Source organism: Dunckerocampus dactyliophorus, chromosome 20, assembly GCF_027744805.1.
Source record: "Dunckerocampus dactyliophorus isolate RoL2022-P2 chromosome 20, RoL_Ddac_1.1, whole genome shotgun sequence".
NCBI classification, from domain to species: Eukaryota; Metazoa; Chordata; class Actinopteri; order Syngnathiformes; family Syngnathidae; genus Dunckerocampus; species Dunckerocampus dactyliophorus.
The window spans coordinates 7350223-7375755 of record NC_072838.1 but is presented as its reverse complement, the minus strand read 5'-3'; the positions used below and the strand labels follow the sequence as shown (position 1 = coordinate 7375755).

General features: G+C 41.3%; 2 protein-coding genes across 8 annotated transcripts; both read left to right on the top strand.

The window, feature by feature from the left end:
* The first annotated feature begins 1396 nt into the window (after positions 1 to 1396).
* Positions 1397 to 4641, top strand: atp5if1a (ATP synthase inhibitory factor subunit 1a). The gene is made up of 3 exons (XM_054764105.1): positions 1397 to 1575; positions 4190 to 4302; positions 4391 to 4641. Exons 1-3 carry the CDS (start codon positions 1504 to 1506, stop codon positions 4530 to 4532), a joined length of 327 nt encoding a protein of 108 aa, XP_054620080.1. The 5' UTR covers positions 1397 to 1503; the 3' UTR covers positions 4533 to 4641.
* LOC129173308 (heterogeneous nuclear ribonucleoprotein R-like) lies at positions 4639 to 25199 on the top strand. Of its 7 annotated transcripts, none has more exons than XR_008567214.1 (15): positions 4639 to 4934; positions 7121 to 7235; positions 7315 to 7433; positions 7505 to 7612; positions 7693 to 7806; positions 8555 to 8731; positions 8908 to 9043; positions 9163 to 9368; positions 14452 to 14601; positions 14677 to 14798; positions 14866 to 15404; positions 18931 to 18993; positions 19106 to 22567; positions 22646 to 22719; positions 22840 to 25198. XR_008567214.1 is itself a non-coding variant. In XM_054764093.1 (11 exons), exons 1-11 carry the CDS (start codon positions 4767 to 4769, stop codon positions 15470 to 15472), a joined length of 2022 nt encoding a protein of 673 aa, XP_054620068.1. In that variant the 5' UTR covers positions 4639 to 4766; the 3' UTR covers positions 15473 to 18922. The 7 variants fall into 7 exon arrangements, 2 of the variants coding, with proteins under 2 accessions (XP_054620068.1, XP_054620071.1); XR_008567216.1 differs by having other exon boundaries at positions 18931 to 22331; positions 22505 to 22567; positions 22845 to 25198; XR_008567215.1 differs by having other exon boundaries at positions 18931 to 22331; positions 22505 to 22567.
* Positions 25200 to 25533: the final 334 nt, after the last annotated feature.

Sequence of the window (25533 nt, the reverse complement as noted above, 5' to 3'; positions counted from 1 at the left end):
TGTGAAGACATCATTGCAATGCAGCCGGTGTCATTAGAAAAATATGGCGCTAAAATGGAATGACGTATTCATTCATGAGAGGAAATTGTGGCACAGCTTGTCGTCTGCATGACCTTACTTTGTCTTTGCTCAGGTTGGTGCTGTTGCCAGGATACTATTTCCTATGGCAACACTTGAGCGGTTGAGGTGAGCTGCTGTGTCCTGTGGAACGGAAGTCTGGAAATGACCATAGAATTACTCGCTCGCTCAAACAAAACAGACATTTGAGTTAGGTTTCCATCGGTGTGCCTCCCACACAAAGAATTAATGACTCTCTGAGTCTCCTGAGTGCTTGTACATTTAGAGTCTAAAGAGGGTGTGTTATATTACCACACTATTTAGCTTCTATGGCTAATTAGGCATTGGTAGTCATGCATTCTAACAGTCGGTGACGTTCTCACAGCAACAGTGAGTTATGAGTTGAATAAGTAAGTGCAAATAATGGATTTAGTGGTATTCAATATTTGATTCAGGTAAAAGCTGAAAGTATCAATGAATATAATGACTATAACTGTAAAAACAAAACAAACAAAAAAACAAGCAAAGCACAAGCACTACAAAACCGTGTCTATAAGTATCAATTTTTATGATAGTGTACTGCCACCATTTGTTGCAATGCTGTTACTACCATGCTTGCACGCTGAACCGAATCATAGTTGCTATCCCTCCCATTTTCACCAGAAAACGACCGTATTTTGCTCGTATCCTTTTAATAGTTTCGTGTGTTTTTCCAGTATTTTAACTTTCATGAAAAAAAAGCTCGGCAACATTCGGGAAACATCGGCGTCAAGTCAGGCCTTCAAAATAAAACAAGCCCCCGACTAAAAGAACACGGTTCCACCACAGCCGGCAGTGGGGTCTTTACACCAGTCCACTGACGAAATATGGGGGGAGATAGAGGGGGACACGCAACACTGCACCTTTTCAAAGTGCAGTTTTGGCCCTAGCAGTTTTTACAAAAACAAAAACAATCTTGCGCCATATTAAATGGAGACGGGTCAAGTTAGCGTTCTCATTTTGCCAATTTTTTTTTTTTTTAAACTCTTTTAACTTATAATGCAAATGTTGAGAGGTAAAAGCGCAAAAGCATCCATCTGGGGAATGTATTTACAATTTGGTTTTAATGAACATTTATATTACAACAATTATAAAACTATTCTCACATAGATGATGTTTTGGGTTAGCGTTTAGAGGGTAAAAAACAATGTTTTTCAAATACACAAAAATGAAGTTGCTGGGGAAAAACATACATTATTTTTTAAACATTAATCATTTTTAAAAACATGAAATTCCTACATTGTGAGCGCCACTTTGTTGCAGCTCACCGTTCTCACCGCGCAGTGGCAGTAAAACGCCTACTTCCGCACAGATGCGCCTACAAATTTCCGCATTTTTGGCAAAGAGGAGGGAGAACGGGCACAAACTTGCTCTGGCGTGGCACCATCTGTCAGGATACCAAGGATTATGTCAAGGCTTCTTTTGAGAACCAACCTGAGAGGATGTATCGCCTCTCAGGTTAGAATGGCGTCTGATCAGGTAAACTGTGTTGCACCGCTGGCGTAATGACATGGAATGTTAGCAATAGCATGCTAATGTTTTTAAACTACCCTCAGTACTTTGCCTGCAAATTTGAGCGAGTGGCCCACTTTTTGTTGTACTTTGCAATGCAGGCTTTGACATCTCGCTCCAATCTAATGTAGTTTCTGTCAATGTTAATGTTCTGGCGTCATACCTAGTAATACTACACGGTTTTTAACCATTAACACAAAGGTAAAAGGTCACTGAACAATGTGTGCAGAACACTGCTGGAATTTTCTGCAGGGTTTTTGGTGCCAAATCTGGTTTCACGCAAAATGTCCTTTCTTTTATAACCGTGGTTGTCTTGCAGTCCTTTCTACTTTCATAAAATATTATCCCATGCTAGTTTGGAAGGTTGATTTCCTCTCCTCCTCCCAGATCTTCTTGTATTAGTGCATGGAAGCCATGACCCCTCTAGCATTCGATGCCCATTGTCCATTATCATCCATTATGGTTGTGTACAGTATACATACAATATTGGTGAGCGTTTCTCCTATTTCTGTGCTTTTTTATGATGTTCATTTTCACTTCCATAGGCACGCACTGCATTCTTCCACAGTGCAGTGCTGGAAGTGTTTACAGACCAAAATTACATTTTTAATTTGAATTTATGGGAGCGCGTTCGGGACCACAAAACGTAACACCCAACGTCGTAAACCAAGGACTAACTACCTGTATCTCACAAAAGCAGGTACACCCTTCAAACCTCATTTATTACAGTATATATATCTCTCAAGGTATCATAAGAATGAAACGTGGATACACTTTAGAGTAGTCAGTGTACAACTTTGTAGAGCAGTTTAGCTTTATTCTCCACTGAAAATGACGCAACACACAGCCATGAACACCACTGAGTGAGCACTAAGATGTATACATACAGTCCTGATTATTTTTATGTTTTTTTTTGCATGCTTGTCACACTTAAATGTTTCAGATCATCAAACAAATTTCAATATTAGTCATTGTCAACACAACTGAACACAAAATGCAGTTTTTGAATGAAACTTTTTATTATTAAAAAGGGAAAAAAAAAATCCTAACCTACATGGCCCTGTGTGGAAAAAGTGATCTGCCCCATCACACATAAAGCCATTTCTAAAGGTTTGGGACTCCAGCTAACCACAGTGAGAGTCATTATCCACAAATGGCGAAAACATGGAACAGTGGTGAAACCTTCCCAGGAGAGGCCCGCCAACCAAAAAACCCCAAGACGACTGACGACTCATCCAAGAGGTCACAAAAGACCCCACAACAACATGCAAAGAACTGCAGACCTCACTTGCCTCAGTTAAGGTCAGTGTTCATGACTCCACTATAAGAAAGACACTGGGCAAAAACGGCCTGCATGGCAGAGTTCAAAGACCAAAACCACTGCTGAACAAAAAGAACATTAAGGCTCGTCTCAATTTTGCCAGAAAACATCTTGATGATCCCCAAGACCTTTGGGAAAATACTCAAAAGTTGAACTTTTTTGAAGTTGGCATAAACGTAGCGGCACATTTCAGAAAAAAAACATCATACCAACAGTAAAATATGGTGGTGGTAGTGTGATGGTGTGGGGCTGTTTTTCTGCTTCAGGACCCTGAAGACTTGCTGTGATAAATGGAACCATGAATTCTGCTGTCTAGGAAAATCCTGGAGGGGAATGTCCGGCCATATGTTTGTGGCCTCAAACTAAAACCAACTTGGATTCTGCAGCAGGACAATGATCCAAAACACACCAGCAAGTCCACCTCTGAATGGCTGAAGAACAACAAAGTCATGACCTGAATCCTATTGAGATGCTGTGGCATGACCTTAAAAAAGGCACTTCATGTTGGAAAACCCTCCAGTGAGCAAAGATGATTCCTCCACAGCGCTGTAAGAGACTCATTGCAAACGCAAACGCTTGATTGCAGTTGTTGCTGCAAAGGGTGGCCCAACCAGTTATTGGCTTTAGGGGGCAATCACTTTTTCCACACAGGGCCATGTAGGTTTGGATTTTTTTTCTCCCTTTTAATAATAAAAGGTTTCATTCAAAAGCTGCATTTTGTGTTGTCATTGACTAATATTTACATTTGTTTGATCTGAAACAGCTGGGATAGGCTCAAGCATACCCCTGTGACCCTGTGACCCTAGTGAGGACAAGCAGCATAGAAGATGGATGGATGATGATGATGATGATGATGATCTGAAACATTTAAGGGTGACAAACATGCAAAAAAAAAAAAAAAACCCGGAAGGGGCGAAACTTTTTCCCACCACTGTATATGATGACAAAGCAAATTAGAGCAATATCTAATAATATATATCATTAATAATTAATTGATTTTGTTTTTATAATATGCTATGACCTTTATGTATGGAAAACCACTGAGGTAAAATAGATATTCGATTATATATTTCTGAGTTAATGTTGAAATTGTTGGCAATTGTCACAAATAAATAACACAAAAAAATGAACTTGCTTCAGAATATGAATTTAATAATACAGGTCAATTGTTACTTAAGAAATATCACAAAAATATACCCCCTACATTGTGGGAAATATGTTTAATAAATGTTGTTTTTTAATATATTCTGTTCATTCCAGCTTGGTGAACTCGGCAAGGGAGCAGGAAAAGGTGGCGGTGGCGGGGGCTCCGTGAGGGAAGCAGGGGGAGCCTTTGGAAAGCGAGAAGTTGCAGAGGAGGAGCGGTACTTCAGGTGACACCCATCATGGAATCATTTTCTGTTGTCATTTTGCTTTTTCTGTAATTGCAAAATCACAAAAAAAAATGCTTTCCATGGGCAGGCAAAAGGAGAAGGAGCAGATGGAAGCACTGAAGAAGCACCACACAGAGGAGATTGAGCACCACAGAAAGGAGATTGAGCGCCTACAAAAGGAGATTGACCGTCACAAGGGCAAAATTAGAAAGCTTAAACATGATGATTGAGCCGCTGTATTCATGTACAATCAATGATAATCAGATGCTGATTGATTGGACCAAGTCTGTCATCAGACATTTTTGAATATAATAGCTACCAATAAAGTGCTTAATAGTTCTCCCAGTGAAGTATTTTGTTCTGTAAATGTATTAAATTCCGACAAAATCACGTTAGATTTACAAAGAGAAGGCAATGACAATGGAAAAATTGAGATCCGCCCCATTTTCCGTGCAGTTCTCGCGATGTTTGGTCGTTGTTCACGTTCACCGTCGACGAGACCTAGCTGTCTGGAAATTTGTCTCGTGGGTTCGACACAAAACATTTTTCTTCACATTTTTCCTCCCGTTGCCAGGCACCGTAGTTGTGTTATAATTCCAAACACGCTACTGTCGTTTTTCGGAATTAAACCGGTAAGTGTTGCTAACTATCTGTTTTGCAGTTTGTATGGCTCATGTGTTTTTGATACCTTTCTGCACGGCGCGGCCTTCATACAGATACCTCTTTAGCTAGCAACCTAGCGAGCGAATTGCCGGTTCGTTCTGCTCAAATTGGAGGCTTTTGAGTGGCTTACACGCTTAACCTTATTATATGTATTTCACTGACACTATGTTAACCAAAACTCTCTGGGTATAGTCAAAATTAAGCATTATTCACCACCGTAGTTAGCAAACGGTTTTGCAAGGGGGGCGGGGCGGCAAGTCTGCTTTGGTAAAGTGACCTATTACTGTTGTCGTATAATACCAACACATGTTTGAAAAAGAAAAGTCTTTAAGAGAACATGCACATACACGAAAATGTACAGTAGGAAAAACTCGTTTGAAGTGCTTTGTTAGCTCACTCGCCGCAACGTTACGGGATGGGAGAGAAGACGATCCCTTTTGTCCACAGGAGGAGGTTTCCAGCCCTCTTTCCACAAAATGTCCAGGAACTTGTACTTCTTGGTGGTTGTAGTTCCTGAAACTAAAAAGTTCCTGTAGTCTATTTTGTTTTTCGTTTGCACAACAGCTAAGTCCCTGAACAGTGTTGACAGGTGGGAAATGACAAATTATTGTAGCAGAATGGTATGAGCAAAATGATTGTACATATCTAATTTGACATTGCTTAGGACCATTTGTACTAATACAACATTAGCACAGACCGTGTATAGCATAGCATGGCTTATAATGCAACGTTACCTTTTAAATAAACAGTAGGAGGAAAAGGCTGCATCGGCGGTACAGCGCCCCCACCAGTGTGGCGTGCAGAAATGAGCCGCTGCACTGAACAGCCCAGAATCTCAGTCCTATTTAACCAACTTCTTAATCATGTTCCCTTATCATTAATACTTTCACACTTAATTTGTAATTACTTTTTTCTTAATGCACCTTTTTGTGTCCCCGGCCCGACGCGCTCATTGTATATTGTTTATTTACGTCTGTCGTTTCCGTGCTACGTCGTGCGTTGATTGGCTGTGAAGAGGCACGTGAGACAAGGCACATAAGGCGCGGTGCTGGATCTATCCGGTTTTGTTTGCTCATATACAGTATATATATCACATGTAATGTGGTAGACTGTACTCCTATTGTGAGTTAGATTTGGTATGATTTTAATTGGTAATATGTAGCATAGCACCCATTAAAAAAAATAATAGAAAAGGGAAAACTAACTCAGTGGTTCTTACACTTTTTCTGTTGGGGGAGGCCCCTTAGAGGGAGAAAAGGCTCATCGTGACCTGTCTGAAAAGCAAGCGTATTTTGGTTCACAGCGATGAAATGAACGGCGTAAGCAACGCAAACTGTCCCTTTTATATATAAGATATTTGAGAAGTTTGACTTGAAATATATCTGCAATTTGGGCCGCCTTTTGTCATTGAGGGGTGATGGTCCCACAACCTTGCTGTCCATCCACATTGTCCAAATGCTTTGTTTCTGTGAGTCTTACATCTTGTAGCATGAGGCACAAATCAAAACAGTAGTGACTATGCAAACAGCTATAGACTTCTCAAACATGACGTGAAATAAAATGCCTGCAGTCGTCATCCAGTTGGACACATTCCATAGGGCAAACCACACGAAGGGTTCCCGGGTACCCCGAGCAGGGACATTATTCGGCCCAGAAGCTCAGTTTCGACAGCTCCCATAGTCGAAACGCGCATATTTGTGCGTTAATGTTCCTGTGGCGCAAAAAAGGATTTTAAGTTTTTTTACATACAGAAATGTGCAAAATTCATTAGCTTGGGTACTTTGTTTGGTAATGATTTTGTGAGTTGACTATGAAAGCTAATTCTTATTTAATAGGTAAGAGGGGCAAAATATTAGCACCGCATCACAGTATGAGTCCATGCCATTATAAAATGACTACAGTTTCTGACAGTGCCTATCAAAACTGAGCATTGTGGTCTTTCTTTTAGCATTTTCTTTTGTTATTATGAAACTTTTGCATTGATTCATGTTTTTTGGGTTAGATTTTGCACGTGTGTCTAATTGCCTTCAGCACAGCAGAATTGTGAGGGGGGCAACCCTCAAAAGAAGGCTCCATTGTATAAGTTTATTACAATTAACTCTGAATCAGGAGAATGGCTGCCGCTGAGGTGAATGGTAGTTCTGCCCTAATAAAGGAGGAAGAAGAACCCATGGATGTAACAGGAACGCTCTCGGAGAGCTACCAGACACTCATTGATGCTGGGCTACCGCAGAAAGTTGCTGAAAGTCTCGACAACATCTTTCAGACAGGTGAGCAGCTGTCGTGGAAATGGCTATACTGTAATTTCCCCAAAAGGTTGGAAACTAACCCAATCTGTGGTTTCTGTAGGCCTGGTGGTATATGCTGAACTGGATGAGAGGGCCATTGACGCTCTGCGCGAGTTCAGCGAGGAGGGTGCACTCGCTGTGCTGCAGCAGTTCAGAGAGAGTGACCTGTCACATGTGCAGGTAACGACACAAATGGAGGCCATGTGGGTGTTTTTAAGTCTTTGTTTAAATGCATTAAACTTTTCATGTAGAACAAGAGCGCTTTCCTCTGCGGGGTGATGAAGACTTACCGACAGAGAGAGAAACAAGGTAGCAAAGTACAAGAGTCCACCAAAGGGCCAGATGAAGCAAAAATAAAGGTATGAACTAGTTCAGAATTTGGTCGTATAAGCTATTTTCTCAGTCATGCCATACGTTTTGTTTGTGTGTTCATTTATAGGCTCTTTTGGAGCAGACAGGATACACTCTGGACGTCACCACGGGGCAGAGGAAATATGGAGGCCCCCCACCCGAGGAGGTTTTCAAAGGAGTTCAACCAGGGATTGGGACAGAGGTAAATACAGTATGTACTGTGATTGACAAGAATAGAACCCTGCCCCTCTTCAAGACACATTTTTAGAAAGGGGAAAAAAAGATAAAATGAACCCAAAGGGTCCCTGCATAACAAATGTTATAAGAACTACATACATATTTATTGTTTTATACTTTTAAAGCTTAAATATTTTAATTGGCTTCAACCCAACCAGAACTGTAAAGTTTTAATCATTTTTAAAAATATTTTTAACATTGTCTGCATTTTTTTTTTTTTATAATGGAGCCATCTATTATAACAGGAAGACCATGCGGGGTGCAAGTGCAGGTTGTGATGGATGGATGTACCAAAATGTATCATTTCTGTTGCGGCGACTGAACACACGAACACATACACACAAATTTCAAAGTACAGTAATCCCTCGCCACTTTACGCTTCGACTTTTGCGGCTACACTCACGGTTTTTCAAAAATATATTAATTAATAAAGCATGCTGTTTCATGGTTAAATGCGGCCTATTGCTATCAAAAACAGCTAATTGTTTGTATTTTTCTGCCTAAATTAAGCAATGTGGAGCATAAAAATGTCTAAACTCAAATAGAAATATAAAGCATTCAGAAAATGCATTCAGAGATGTTTTGATGACATGTAGTATTCTACACTGGTCACTGGGTGTCGGTAATGTTACTGTAATGTAACACACAAGCCAACAGCAGTTAGTGTTAAAGACATACTTATCCATCGTCCATTGTCGCATTCCCTTTTTCAGGTGTTTGTTGGAAAAATCCCGAGGGACTTGTATGAAGATGAGTTGGTGCCACTCTTTGAGTCTGCTGGCCCCATCTGGGACCTCAGGTTAATGATGGACCCACTTTCTGGTCAGAATAGAGGTTACGCCTTCATTACATTCTGCAATAAGGATGATGCGCAAAAGGCTGTCAAGCTTGTAAGTACTGATGTTGCATCTTGGCCAAAGTATGCATTAACATTGCGTCTTTGTAAAAATGACTTGTGACATGTCTGTAGTCTTTTATCTTAGAAGTGGTGTCATTGTAGCTGACCTAGATAAATAGTCCGTATTGCACTGCTGTTTGTCAATATTGCTTTTTCTTTGTCTTCTAGTGTGATAACTGTGAAATTCGCCCTGGCAAGTACTTGGGAGTGTGCATATCTGTTGCAAACAATCGCCTGTTTGTTGGATCTATCCCAAAGAATAAGACTAGAGAAAGTATATTAGAAGACTTTGGCAAAGTTACAGGTCAGTTTCAAAATCCCAGAGGGGAGGAATTGTGTCTAATACAAAGCCAAACAAATAATCCTGAACTATGATCAACTGTGTATTGGACTACCGGGACTAGAAAGTGTTTTATCTTCCAGAGGGTCTCCAAGAGGTGATTTTGTACCACCAGCCAGATGATAAGAAGAAAAACAGAGGCTTCTGCTTCCTGGAGTACGAGGACCACAAGTCTGCTGCACAGGCTCGACGCCGGCTCATGAGTGGAAAGATCAAAGTGTGGGGGAATCCAGTAACTGTCGAGTGGGCTGACCCTGTCGCAGAGCCAGACCCTGAGGTTATGGCAAAGGTTAGTTGACTTGTTTTCTTGCAAACATGACTTCCGCACAGCAAAATGTACTCCCGATGCGCAACATTGTTTCCTTGTAGGAATATATCAGATTTTTCTAATAGGAAATAGGATGAATCAGCTCCAGGGTTAGGCTGTCACCATCCTAAAATCTCTACTCCCTGCACAGGGAATGTTTTAAATAACATGCCAGTGTCTCCCCTAGGTTTGGGGGGAGTGTTAGATGAACGTAGAGAGAAGCAAGCGCACATGTGCGGCATAGTCAAATTTTAGTTCATTGTTGTCTTAACATAACTGGTATGTGTTGTGCTGTTTATTTTTTCATCTGTTTGATTACTATTTGTTTGCAAGCAACTTGTTGGCTGCATTGATTCTGACTATACAGAATTACGATGCCATCTACTGGCCGAACTTGTAACCTGTAACTGCATTCAGTTTACACAGATCGTTACAATGTGAATGTGAAGGTCCTGTCACACCTTGACGGTTTAGCCATCGCATGCTCGACGTGATCATTTTGATGGCATACGTTGAACTGTCGACGTTTTTTTTTTATTTTGGCCGTATACATAGCGTATTCATAACGAGTTTGACGTATACATGACGTATTAGTAACTTATATAGAACTTTTCTATAACTTATAGACAACTTATACCAACAAATGTGTAGCGTGTTGCCGGCATTCACAACTTATGCCCAACGCCAGTCTAACTTATGCAAACCGCACGGCAGCGTATGGCCGACCATCACGTGCCGTAGCCTATAAAAAGGCTGCCACTTGATGACTCAAATCATAACCTCACTAGACATCGCAGTGTCAGCATCACCATAATGCCGAAGAAAATTGCGAACACCGCTGCCAACAAGTATCAGGGCAGTGACGGAGGGCGAGGACGTGGACCTAAGAAGGATCCATCACCACCCACAGCCTCCCCCTCCCACTTTCACTCTGATGCCGATGACGCGGGTTCTAACACCTCTCAGGCATCGCTAATGCTGTCGGAAGCTGCTTCCCCAGTTGCCTCCATGTCCTCTCAGCCAACCCTTGCCAGGAAGAGAGCGAAGAAGACCCAGTTTTGTCTCGATGTCCAAGAGGAGCAGCTGATGTGTGATTTCCTTAGTGACAACACCATCTTCTGGGACATCAAGAAGACAGGCTACCGGAGAGTGGACAAGAAGGCACAGCTCTGGGAGGATCAAGCCAAAGCCATGGAGAAGACTGTCGAGCACCTTCAAGGGTGGTTCAAATCCCTGAGATACACACACCCGTCTTGACAAGAAAAAGAGTGGTGACGGCACCTCGGAACTGACAGAGAGGGAGCAGTGGGTAAAGGCTATTTTCTGCTTCCTCAAGCCTGTGGCCCACCATCGCCCTGAGCCCGTCAACAGTGTAAGTATAAACAAACATTAATGTTAATATTGGTTTACATTATTTTTATTGTGATTGCAAATGATTGAATTTGCCTTAGTATTCTTTACTAATCAATTGTCTTTAATCGCAGGTGAAGGCAACCATTGCAGCTCACAGTGGGGACCTCGAGGCCGCCGAGGCTGCCTGTGCAGACATCGTGGTTGATGATGACAGCACATCCTCCCCTGTCCCCTCCGCATCCTCACAGGGCAAGGGCAAGCGTGGCCAAGACGATAACCCGTTGCTGCAGTCACTCGAGAAGAGGCTGCACGAGTCTGGGGAGATCCTCAAAGGTCTCACACAGCCTCAGCCCATCACAGCCACTGCAGCCTTTGCCAATTACGTGCGTGACAGCCTGGTCAGAATGCCCAAGCCCAAGTTCCGGAAGGCACGGTTCCGCATGAGCGCCATCCTCAGTGAACTGGTGGACGAAGAGAATGATGAGGAAGAACCTCCCAGATTCACCACCTTTCCTCCTCCTGCTTCCGTGCGACCCAGTTCAGCACCAGCTACCCACGGCTTTGGGGGGTGTACCGACCACCTCCCCACATGTGGAGACACAAGGCACCAGCTGCGTCACTCTGGGGTTCGCAGACCGCTGACTATGTGGAGCAGTACCTGCAGCAGCAACCTCAATACCAGTGGATGACACCTCCTCCTCAGCATGGGTTCCAGCCGATTCATCACACCACGCAGCAGCCAAGTTCCGCCTCTGTATCTTCTGCTCTTGGTTCGGCTGGCCAGGTGCTGAACCAGAGCGGCAACACTGCCCTTGACACCAGCGATCAGAGTCTCTGTAACATCTCTGTACTTTGAGCAATGCTCAGCTCGTCTAGTGGTGTTGATGCTACAAGCAACCCGTCTCGGGAGTTAGAGACACCTCCAACAGCAGAGAAGAACTAGTGACAGTTGTGTGCTTCTCAGTATCAGCAGAGACAGTGTTTTGGGCATTTTTTTTCACCATTTTGTATGATCATTTTGATCATGTTGTACCATTTTTAATTAAACAAGAGCTCTGAACAAAAGTTGCTTAAACTTTTCATGTTTATTCATACACTCAGAAAAAGGTAGCCTTGTCGGGGATTCTCCATCTCTCGGGTGACGTGCACATCTGCTCACCATGGATTCTTGAGGAGTCCTGATGGGTTCCTCCTGCGAACCCCATTTTTATACCCCAATTCCCCTAAACGCTGCCAACATGCCATCTTACGGTAGCTCAACGTTGGCAGTACGTTCAGGGTCGTTCGGAACGCGTCTAAATATGTCAAGTGCGTTAGAGGATACGTTCGATATAAGTTACACATAGGTTCAAAGCACGTTAAATCGTCAAGGTGTGACAGGGCCTTGAGTGAGCTGATAGAGCCGAGTCTTAAAAAGAAGCTAGTGGCAAGTGTCCGCGGCGTTTCATTTTTATTTGAGGTGGCCGGCCACAGACAAATGAATGTACAATCGTCCTTCGCAATATCGCGGTTCGAACATTGCATCTAGTGGTTTTTCAAAATGTAATGAATTAAATGATCACTGTTTTATGGTTGAATATGGTCTATTATTAGTTTAAAAAGTACATGCATATTTAAGCAAATTGTATGTATTCATGGCCTAAATGGAGCATTTTCATGCATGAAAATGGCTAAATGAAAAATACAAATAGAAGGCATTCAAAAGATGTGATATGAGGTGTAACACAGTATATGTGACTTGTTGTGTGCGCCTTTAAAGGAAAACTGGAATTTTTTTGGAATTTTGCCCATCTTCCACAACCTTTAAGTGAGACATGACCACATAGGTCTTTCTCTTTTCTGTGCGTTCTAAAGATATAAAAACAGACAGCTCATTACTGCACATAATGGGAAACACTTGTTCTGCCTATAAAGCCGTCTGAAAAAGACTCCAAAAAGCAGACAGTGAGTGAAAGTGATAAATGGTTGTGATTTTCCCTCCATCATAAATGGCTTATTTTCTCTAGTTATATCTACAGTACTATATTGGTTAATAGGAGTGTAAAAGTGACTATATGGGTGTTATTTCATGCCTAGATGCCTCCAATAATGTGAAAAACCATACTTAGAAGCTTGTAAACAGGTCTGGAAAACCCTGGCCAGCATCAAGGGGTTAAGAGGTTTGTTAAAATAGGCTCAAATATTGATTGATGGTGTTGAAATTAGCATACCTGTTTTTGCTGTTGAAATGATGTTTCCAATTCCAGAGCCTCTTGTTCCCCAATTCTTTGTATTGTAGATGTAGAGGAATCCGTTCCGGCAGACTGCGTCGTTCTGTATTTATTTACGTGTCGTCTTTCATTTGTATTCCAGTCCACTTGATTTCTTGATGTGCTGTATCTGATGACAAGTGCTTTGTCATATTCCGGTCCTCCGTCTAAGTTGATGTAAACGATACAACTGGGATCCAGGTTCCACTCTTTAAGCTTTCTTGGCTCTTTCAGCAATGCACTTTGTCAGATGCTCGTTCATGTAGAGGTGAGATCCTTTTAGCTTTCTCATGCCTCTTGGTGAGCTTTATCATGAGGGCATGGATGTGGCGTTAATTCTTTGGAATGTATGTATCATTGGTGTAAAGATCCACTTCCAATAAGGCCGCAAGCATCGCACCTTGTTCTCCATGTGTTCTCCACAGCCCTGGCATAAGGCCTGTGTTTGATACAGAGCCCAGTCACATCATTCATGCGTGTACTTTATACCAACTCATCTGCGCATCATTTGCGATATGATAGCCGAATAGGTAACCTCTATTTGACCCTTGAATACACTTGTACTCTTGGCTGCTCTCCAGGTACGCATTTAGTTGCATTTCATGCTTTTGATTTTGGGTTCTGTCTGTACAGTACAGTAGCCCCTCGGCTTTCAATGGCTTTATACTCGTATTACCCAATATAGTTAACATAAGGGTACATAAGAATACATAAGCCATTTAAGACATATCAAATAAAACTCCTGCTGGTGTGTGTCACAGTAAATGTGTTCCCTAGGGGACCGTAGTGGCGGGCTGACAGATGTTTGGAGGACAGGAAGTGACATCGGAGGCTCAGAGTGGAGTTTTAGCTTGCTGTTGGTTATGACCCCAACAGTACCTGTGTTACTATTGTGATGATATTTTAAACCTGCAATAAATGCCTGCTCTGGCAATCTCATCTGATGTCTCACTGAACAATTACTGACACCTAGTGGCCAATGTAGAATACTACATTCACAATTAGAATGCTTCCTCTGCCTTGTATTTGTATTTTAGTTCATTTAGACATTTTATGCTTGGAAATGCTTCATTTAGGCCTAGAATAGGTACAATTTTCTTAAATTTGAATATTTTTTTTTTTTTACTAATAATGGGGCCATTCAACCACAAAGCAGCAATCACTTATTAATAATTAATTTGTGAAAAAACGCAACGTACCGAGGGAGGCCTTTATTCTGGAACCAATTAACCACGATAAAGGCGGGATTACTGTACTGCATTATTGGTAGATGTCAAAGAACACTAAATCCCTTATCAATATCTGTGCTTTATAAATGACAGCAGTGCTTAGTAGACCTTGAGCAGCTATTCATCTGGTACTCATCCTGTTCATCCCCTTCTTGACTTTAAGGTTGATTTTACTGTGGAAGTATTTGCATTTTAAAGGTGCAATGACACAAGTGTGTGTGGTTCCCTGCACAGGTAAAAGTGCTCTTTGTCAGGAAACTGGCCACAGCAGTGACAGAAGAGCTCCTTGAAAAGACATTCTCCCAGTTTGGAAAGCTGGAGCGAGTGAAGAAACTGAAAGACTACGCCTTTGTTCATTTCGAAGAAAGGGATGCTGCTGTAAAGGTGAGCCGGGCGTGCGTTTAAATGTGATATCCCACGTGTTTGGAGATAGGCTTACTAGATTCTTAATGAGGCCAGGCTATGGATGAGATGAACGGAAAGGAGCTTGGAGGTGAAGAAATTGAGATTGTCCTGGCGAAGCCTCCAGACAAGAAGAGGAAAGAGCGCCAAGCAGCCCGGCAGACCTCCAGGAATGCAGGGTGAGGCTGGAGGGCAAACCTACTGTCACTTGCTGAAATAACACGCTAACATTGTTTCTCATTGTAGGTATGACGACTACTATTACTACCCGCCTCCACGCATGCCACCGCCAGGACGTGGTAGAGGGCGTGGTGGTCGGGGTGGGTTTTCCTATCCAGCAGATTACTATGGCTATGAAGACTATTATGACGACTACTATGGCTATGACTATCATGACTACCGTGGTGGCTACGAAGACCCTTACTACGGCTACGATGACGTATACAGCAGCAGAGGGCGTGGCAGCCGTCCCAGCAGGGGCGGGCCGCCTCAATCTCGGGCCCGCGGGGTGCCACCGACCCGAGGCAGGGGAGGCTACGCCCAAAGAGGGCCGCCCCTGGGAGCACCAAGGGGCAGCCGCGGAGGGCGGGGAACCCCATTCCAGCCACAGAGGGGCCGCGGGCCTCGCGGGGCCCGGGGGAACCGCGGGGGAAACGTCGGTGGCAAGAGGAAGGCGGACGTGTTCAACCAGCCGGACTCCAAGCGCCGGCAGACCAACAACCAGCAGAACTGGGGGTCCCAGCCCATCGCCCAGCAGCCCCTGCAGCAAGGGGCCGACTATTCCGGTAACTATGGTTACAGTAATGACACCATGGAGTTTTCACAGGATTCTTATGGGCAACAGTGGAAGTAAAAGGCATCTCAAAATTTTGGCTATATGACACACACAAAAAATAGATCGACCATATTTGTTGATTGACTTTTTATTCATCCTCCCCCATGACAAATCTGTATGTCCTTAACTTTGGAGAAAAAAATGCCCCCACAATTGGCTTAAGATTGCAGATGTGAAGGTTAGCTTGTGGTGAATCATGTACAGTGACAATGGGACATCTCCTAAAACACATTTATTAATACGCTCTCTTCCTGATTACCTTAAAACCAACAGTGAACATTACCCAAAGTGGACATTCATTGTCAATTAGTATTGAGAGGACATTTTCAAAAAGAAGACATTGCCTTGCAGGACATTTGTGTCCATGTCTCTTCCCTCCCTTTCTTGTACTCCCTTTATTTGTGTTTCTCGTGGCTAAAATACGCATCAGCCACGTACGCCGCGCGTCAGCCATAATAGCAGACTTGTTGCTGTCACTACACTACATGAGCGTTGTACTCACGCTGTTACGAAACTGGGACAATGTTATTGTTACGAATATTTCATCCTACCAGGTGCAGTGTTGATGCGCGGCACACGTGCCTGATGTATTTTAAGCATCATAGTTACTTGGGGACTTGCTTGTATATAAATGCTTACCGTTAGAGCTTCAGATTTCTTTTTTTTTTATTATTTTGCAACGGTGGAGAAAAGAATCCACAAAGGAGGAGGAAAACGACATTTTGTAAGTGTATGTTTAGCTTTTCTAGAGGTCATCAAATTGTGATTTTCTTTTTTTAAAAATTGATACCATCATTTCCTGTTTTCTCTGAAATTGCCCAATTTAGAATTTGGTTTGGCTTACCTTAAGAGCCATAGCAGTTTGTTCTCTGATGTTACTTGTATTTATAACTTCTGCGTTTGTTCCGTTTCAATAAAACTCAGCTGAGAATCAATCAGTCGATTGTCCAAATCTCAAATTCAGTGTTTTTCCATTCTGCAGCGCAATTGAAGCTCAACCTCAATTCTCACATTGGGATGAAGATCTTCTCTTCCAAGTCAAATTCTTTGCATCAAGGATAATCCCAATCCTGCAATTGGTACACGCAACAGGAAAAATGTGTTTTATTAAGCATTTATTATTCCGGAATTAAATTGTGCTATGAATTGTTCCTGTCACAACAATAGCAGCAACTTTAGAAGCACCAAACTCTGTTTCCATTGTGTGCATGGGTGTACAGTAGAACTGCAACAATTAATCGATGATTAATCCATTATCCAATTAATCAACAACTAATTTGGTATTTGATTACGTGTTCTTTTATTTAAAAATGTAAATATCCACTGATTTCAGATATTTTTGCCTCTTTTTCAGATAACGTTGTGTTTGGTTCATATTCATTTGCTTCGTCTAGGGCAGGGGTGGGCAAACATTTTGAATCGCGGGCCACAAAATTGGCCACAGAACGGCATAGTTGCTCGTGGCGCAACGAAACAAAAACAAAACACATCCACAGCAAGTTCACGCATCACATAAATCACTACTATGTGGGTGATAAACAGCAACTAGGCGTTAAACATAACACGTAACATAAAACTGCTATTTCCAAATGCCCGCAAGGCATGCTGGGTAGCCCAGCAGTAACACTATGAACCATGAACAATAAAACATCGGATTTCAAGAGTATGTTAACTCCTTGTTTACTTCCCTGATGACCTCAACATATTTTGCAATCAGGCAAAAATGCTGCAATCAGCAAAATGTTGGGAGAAAGAGTACCACAAGCTACCCAGCATACCTTGCGGCGGGAATACATGTATGTTTTTTTCGGCATGGGTATTGTGCGTCGATATTTATTTGTATGCCCAAATGGTGCAGTAGTTTGGTTACTTTGTGTATCGCGTGTGTTGATATGCTGTGTTGTTTGGATCGCTTTTTTTGTTGTTTGTTTGTGTATTTTTGCGAGTCAAGCGTGCCACAATAGCACTGCAAGTCATGTTGCCGGCTACAGTTTCGATGTTAAAGGTTTTAAAAAAAAAAAAAAAAAAAAAGATTACTCGATTAATCCAAAGAACAAGTTTCAGATTAATTAACTAAGAAAATCATCTTTAGCTGCAGCAATAATGTACAGTGTATGTATGATTGAATGACTTTTGTAATATTCTGTAAGGCGTGATAAGACGACGTGGATTCCGGCTGAGATTTGACCTTTTGTTTTATCGTTACTTGTTTTTAAGTGCATGCTCAAATGCAACATGGAAATCCCCTCTATTGCTCTATTGTTTAAAAACGTTCCAGTTACAGTAGTTACTTATCCATTATTGTCTTTGACACTGTGTTCGTGCTTCGTCGTGCTTCGTCGTTTTGATTCATCGAGTAATCAGTTGGGCCCCCTAGACGGACCAGAACACAGTTGGTGTGGGGGTGAAGTGGCGTTTTAGAAAACTTAAAAAAAAAAAAAAAAAAAAAACAGAAGCAAAACTGGAATAAAAAGAGCAGTAAATTTCGGAGAATAAATGTGTAATTTTAACAGAAACGATAGCATAACATTTAAATATGAAATACTAAAATATGTAAGTTTCTCAAGTCGCAATGCTGAGACAAAATAGGTCGTGTAAAAGGTATATTACGATAAAGTCTAAATATTATGAAAATAAAGACAACAAAAAAAATGTACGAGAAGAAAAAGAAAATATTTGTAAAAGGGAAAAACGAGCAAAAAGGTGTAAGTTGGTTCATATTAATATATGAATAAATACGCTTTGTCACCAATAACACAAAGCTGTGATGCAGGCTGGTTTTTCTTGAAATATAAAAAAAAACTTCTCCGCACATTTGCATGGGTTTGTTTTTAAAAATGTAAACGTGACCCCCCCACATTCTTTGAATTTTTCAGTATGCGACCCTCAGTGGGAAGAGTTGGGACATCCCCGAGCACTGTTACGTATCAAAAAAGAGGCAAAAAAGTCCAAAGTCAAAGCTGCTGTGTATGTATCTTGTTTTGCTTCCATGGATGTCTAAGGAAATTCAAAAATACTCACATTTGAGAGGCTGAAATCCAATCATATTTACATTTTTAAAATAAAAAATGACTCCAATACCAAAATAGTTTTCGACTAATTGCATTAATCATGGATTAATTGTTGCCGCTCTATATGTAATATTAAAAAAGACTGTACATCGGTCCACAAGGGCACACTTTTTGTTCGAATGAGAGGAAAGTTGCATGGGTATGATCTGGATGCTTAACGTTGTTTAAACACTTAAGTATATTGTATGTGGAGTTGGATTTTTGCAAAAAATCCGCACATCAGCTTCAGCTCTCGCCTCTCCTTTTGAAGACCCCACGGATCTGAGCGCCCAAAATGGTTCAAATTCTTCCAATTTGCAGGTTCCTCAGAAGCAACGTCCGAATAATTCTAATTGTTTGTTTTTTTGATGCTGTGGTGCCACTGTCTTTTGTTTCACGTATGTCCTCTTATTCCAACCTGCTTAGGTGGAGAAGCATTGAGAGAGCAACGCTGCTAGAGTGAAGAACTCACCTGAGCGGTACTCCAGGGTGAGCTAGCCTTGCACAAAGTGCTGTCTCCCCTCCTGTGCCTTATTGTAATCACTAGCCATGCTTATGCTTTTTTTTTTTTCTATCTGCTTCCTCCTCTCCTTCGCTCAAGTTCTGTGAGGGCTTCAATTGTGGGGATTGATCCGAGCCACCTGGGTGCTGAAAATCAATGCAGATTGTTAAGCTTTGAAACTATTATGACCTGCACCTGCAAACATTGGCCCTCTACCAACTGTCATCACGCACATTTTAAATAGGATGGGGGTGCATGTCTCTTTCTGGTAACAAAACTCTGCCTTCATTGTTCTTTTTACAACAGGGGTGTCCAAACGTTTTCCACCGAGGGCCACAAACAGAAAAATTGAGGAATGTGGGGGCCACTCTGATAGCTGTGTCCCACTGCGCAGTTTACTGTTCCAAACTTCAGCCGTGTTCAAATTTTTCGACCGTTCATCAGGTGGAATTTTGCCGCTTTTTAGACTTTCATGGCTGTTGGACGAGTTGTCCGCCTCCAGCCGCAGAACTCACCATACGGAACATGAAAAAAAAACAAAAAAAAGCTTTTCCCAGTCGTGACGTGTTTATAATTAGGGGTGTCACAAGATCTCGTGAGATTAAAACGTGACAAGATTTTGAAAACTGTCTCAACAGCACCAGGCCTGGGACAGTAAATACATGTAATTAAACACACAATAAATGAAAAGAAACCGGGTCATTTTGCCGGTCTCAATATATTGCCATGTGCGTGCGTGCCTGTTTTCCTCGTCTCCCGCCTCCAAACAGGCAGGAAGAGAGTTCACTCTGTGCATTGGTTTCAGCACCTTGGCACATTTGTTCCATAGAACAACGGCATGAATAGAGTGACCGGCATAAAGTCTATTTGTCTTGGTGGGTGGAGGCGGGGCTGCTAGCATACACACACAGTGCAGAAGTCGAAATTCAAATAGTAGATGTAATATAAAGATGTCATTTTTCATGTCGAAATCTTGACTAGTTCTCATAGAGCCAATTTTGTGTCTCGTCTCGTCTCGTCTCGTGACACCCCTATTAATATGATTACTGAATTAATTGCAACAATTATATTTGAGAAATATAAAACCCATTAGCGGCCGCCCCGGGTTAGCATGTTCCGTCAAAATTTTGCCTCAGTTTGCGTACCTTTTCCGGTTAGCGTGCAATATGGCGAGCGTCTCGTGTTATTAATACACTGCGGGAATCCAACTGTGTTCTTAAAGGTATCGTTGGGATTTTTCGACATGAAGTTGTATGACATCCCCATCAGCAGTGTAGTGCATCAACGGTGACTTGGTCCCGCGAGTCCAGTTCTGGTCGGATTTCCGTGACGAGTTCCACTTAGTTGCTGGGTGAGTTTGGCTTCTCAAACCAATATGCGATGTCATACAACTTCATGTAAAAAAAAAAAAAAAAAAAAGTGTTTTTATCACAGAACATCCTTGTTAGTATCCTACTAGCTTGCTAATTACATGGAAGCAGGAAGCGCCAGTCTATGATGTCATCAGCGGTTGACTGTTGTTCTTTGCTAACTAACACAGTTACGCCACAAGTCTCAAAAATGTTAGCACAAAACCAGTTTTACATGCATAAAACAATTCAAAATGAATAAAAATGAGGATTGAAAGGGATAAACGAGCATTTAAGGTTACTTTTACCTTCAGTGAAGACGTGATTGTTGACAAAGACACAACGTGGCAGCGTGGCGATCAACACAGACACCACCTACATATTTTTACTGCGAGTTATATATCTTGTATTCTCCCCTTCGTTATCAAAGTGCTGGTACTTGCGGCTTTCTTTGGCTCCATTTTGGGTTATTTTGTCGCCATGATCAAAAGAAAAGCACACACTTGAGACGAGGAACGCTATTGAATTCAAGAAATAGCTCACGGCAAAACAGGAAGGTGGTATCCGTGTTGCTCTCTTATCAACAATCACGTCTTCAATGAAGGTAAAAGTGACTTTACACGTCCATTGTCATTTATAAGATGTATTTTGGATAGTTTTATGCATGTAAAAATATAAAAACGTGTTTGGCGAAACTTGTGGCGTAACTGTCATGTTTTACGTTCACATTTTTGGCTTATTGGAAAATTTGATTTCGTAAGAGTATGTTTCGGTTAGCGACCAGTCCAGGGTGTACCCCGCCTGTCGCCCGAAGTCAGCTGGGATAGGCTCCAGCATACCCCTGCGACCCTAATGAGGAGATGCGACATCGAAAATGGATGAATGGATGGATGTTTCGGTTAGCGTCTGACCTGGAACAGGTTAATGACGCTAACCAAGGTTCTAGTGTACTCGCATATTTTATGTCATAATAGTGATCCAAATACAGTAGTACCTTTTTTGTTTTTGTTATTAATTATAACCAATAATTTGAATCCAAATTATTTGTTCGAGAAACCCAACAATACTAATGGGAAAAAAAAAACGTTTTATAGAGAATACTTTTAGTTTTACGTGCAGAAAACTATGACAAATACTTGTAAATGACGAATGTTAGTTTTGCCTGTATTGGCGAGTTGTCGGTGAAGACGGCAAGGAGTGGGGAGAGAGAGAGAGAGACAGTGGGGACGCCATCTTCGTACTTTGAGATGAGTTCTTTCTCGAATTCAATAGTGTTTCTGACCGTTTTTTTTAATCCAATTCCTGACACTTGCAACTTTATTTGGCCCCATGGGGGGTTATTTAGCAATAAACAAAAAGCAGACAGCGAGTCAGCAAGGTGCTTCGTTTGGGCACAGGGCAAACGGACCAGCTTGTTACGTGCGAAAACTGGGTCGCTGGAAAATGGAGGTTTGACTGTCACAGTATTCCAAGATAGTACCGAGCCGAATCGAATTTCAGAACGAGCGACGCGGACCCTCCAGGAGGGTTGTGATTCGGCGATGGGCGGAGCCGTTTTGTTTGTAATTCACACTCAAGCAGACCTTTCTCATACGTATTTGGGCGCTGATCTATCTACTCTACGTGGCCAAATAATTAGCTTGCCACCGTGTGACACCGTCTGATGTTAATATCCACACGGAATCGACGGCAGTATAGCACACAGCCTTTAAAGATGCGTTTCAGGTGACAAAGCAAATTAGAGGCAGTACTTCACAGTACATCTGATTAATAATGAAGTTATTTTATTTTTACCCTGACCGCACTTTGGACACCTCTGCTTTGCAAGGTGCTGCATTCACTGTCACGTCCGGAAATGTCAGCTATCCACTGAATGTGAAGTGAATTGAATGATTGGGGACGCGATTGGCTCATGTTGGCAACGACGGATGTGGCACACACTGGTGATTTGAAGATGCTCCGGGTAAATCTCGCCGGTAAGTTTTTCCAACGTACGGAGCCAGAAGTTTTGCACACACCTTACCGATACCTTTCTGTCCTGTCTGTTTTTGTATATGCTTCAGTCTAATGGCATTAAGTGCTTCTTCCAAGTGCCTCTAACGTCAGACACTGTCTTTATCTTTGTCTATATGTTCCCTCTTGTCACCAGTAGAAGCAGTACAGCCTGGAGCCACATCATAACGATGTTTGCACAGGCCAGGACGAGTTATGGGTAAGATGTCCCTTTTTAAAGTACCTGAAAGTGTCAAGTGAAAATAATAAACATGCTCCCCCCCCCCACCCTGTGTAGACTACAATCTCCCCAAGGTGCAAGAAATCCTTCACAATCCACTACATGACTACGCAACTAAAGGAAGTATGCAAGTAAGGAATGAGTCATGGCAGTAAATTAGTATTGTGTTGTCATGTGGGGGGGGAAAAAAGTAGGTTTTATTTGACGTGTCCCAATTGTAATATTTTTTACTGTATTTATTTTTAACCCAGCGCAGAACCGTAAGGGAACAGATGGTGTGTGATGACTACGAGCTCCATTCAAGCAGCTTTTGTGTCACTCCCCACCAGAATTTCCGCAAAGTGCAATCATCTCATGAGATTATTATAGATATATATGTGAAGAAAAAAAGAGAATGTGTCTTTATATAGTATATATTTTATTCATATTATATTTTTATTATATACATATGTCATATGTTTATAATATATATTAATATAAATGTATAAGAATGATATATAACTATAATATATTTGTTTTTTACACGTGTACTTTTTGCTGGAAGTTGCGGGGGGCCTGTTTAAGTATTCATTATGATTGTAGTCAATCTGGTCAAGAGTCCTAATTGAAAGACACAAGATTTTCCTGCACCTTTCACTCAAATAAAGAAGGTACACTGTAGAACTATACATTTTATTAACATGGAATGCACTTTAAAAAAAAAAGTTACATCTGACTTAATAAGCTTTTTTTGTGTGTGTTTCTGTAGTTTTGTTGTTTGTACTTTTTCAGTCGGTTTTAACATATGTACTTTAACCTAATTATGTGTTTAAGTACTGTAAATCATACCTGTTACTGAGAAGAACTAAATCCCACGCATCTCTAAGACTTAGTCGTTGTATTTATTTGGATTGAATGCAGTCCATAACTAATGGACTGCATTTAATGGTAACTTATAGATACAGGTACTTTACAATACAAAACAAAGTGAAGGGTACAGTTATAAATCATAAATGGCTTGAAAGAGGAGGATTAAATACTTTTGTTACAATTTCTGATGTTTTAATAGCTTGCTGACGTATAATCTTGAGTGCACGGGGGGGCTCACACTGAAGTATAGCAAAATGAAAGTACGCTATCAGTACCCGGATGTTGCACTCAAAGCGCACTGATGAGTGCGCATTGTTGGACCCTTGATAGTCGCCATCTTGGCTCCGTAGCGGTGGAAAGTAGAGAACAAGACGAAGAAGAGAAAGTTAATTTTGCGATCGCCATTTCCGGTACGTACGCAACAACAGTAATTGATTTGGGACAGCGGTACACTACTACAATTGGCGCGCTTAGCAACTAAAAGCACACAGTATACCTACTGAATGAAGTATGTAATATGAGAACCAAGTGTTTCCTTTACGGAAATGTTTTTGGTCCTTGCCGATGACGTGCAAATATGGGCGTATGGTTGTCAGCGGAGGAGCACTGAACAATTTTTTGTTTTTTTCCCTAATATTGTGAGTTGTATTTCGATCAGTGTGCCATGATGTGTAGTCACAACACGCATTGGATGACTGTAAATAGGATTTTATGTTCAAAAATGTATTTAATTACATCAAGAAAATAAAATTGTTCCCAGAATGGCTAATTGTACACTCTTCTTGCATTCCCTGTTATTTTCAATTCGCAATCGGCTGAAGTGTAACAAAGTTGCTATCGTTTTTTTTAATGTTAGAACTTTACTATTTAATTTCACTTTGAATTTACTATATTTAAAAAAAGGACATAAAAGTTAGAGCGCATCGTCGCTACTAGCAACTTTCGGTAGCCGGTGGTTGCAAGAAGTACTGTGATGCCGCGCCCTAATTAAACTGCAGAAGAAGAATAAGAAGGTGTATGATTGGTCCTTTGTGTGAGGGGAACAATATAAACAGGAAGTGACGTACTATGTTTGCATAGATATGAACGTTGATTAACATTACTAATAAATGAGTGGCATTTAATATATGAGGAAGAATACAAGAGGTGGTGTAGTCCACACATTAGCCTGACGATGACACTGAGTTAGATGTGGGGCTGGGTAATTAATCTTAAATTTATGGTGACATGAGGTTATTGGGTTTATCGGCGGGTTACAAGTGCGAACATTAGCAACGTCATGTCCTATCGCCTTTCTGGTTAATAGACATGCATGTGCGGATTTGATATGGAATTGGGATATATTGAAACTTTGGTACGGATTAACTACGTTATATAATTGGCATGTAAATGTATGTAGCCTGCTGTAAATCTCCGTGGGATAATGTGCACTACTGTATTTCCCCCAAGATTTCAAACCCACTTGCATCTTCATAATCTGATAATAATAAAAATAAATGATCTTGGGACTAACAAAAAGAAAATAAACGTGACTATCTTGAATTTAATCATTGACTGCTCACTCATCGAACAACGATTCAATTAATTGATATTAATGTACAAACGTTAACTCTATAGTAACACATGGTTGTAACACATCAGAATTGGTAAAGGGTACATGTTGAATACAGGAAATGAACAAATGTATCGGGAATAGATGGGAAACGGAGAGGGGGTCCTTTTTGGACGTGGAATTTTGAATTGTAACATGTTTGTATCCAAATGTAACCTGTACCATATTCGAAATAAATTAAACCATAATGAAACCATAAATGCTGTGGGTAAATTTTTCATTCACAAATGCCGATTAATAATGTATACATTATCAAAGGCCATTTAAAATGTAAGTATATATATACTTACATTTTTATTAAAAATTTTACATATTAAATTAGCCTGTTATGACACTATTTCTAGTTGAAAGTCTATTTAATAATGTTGCCATATAAGTTGTACATATTTATGTTAAAACTAAGTATGTAGCATTCTCTACCTCTACCCACATAGCTACAAGAGCCGAAATCGCCCCCTGGCGTTTCGGAGGCACACAGCGTTTG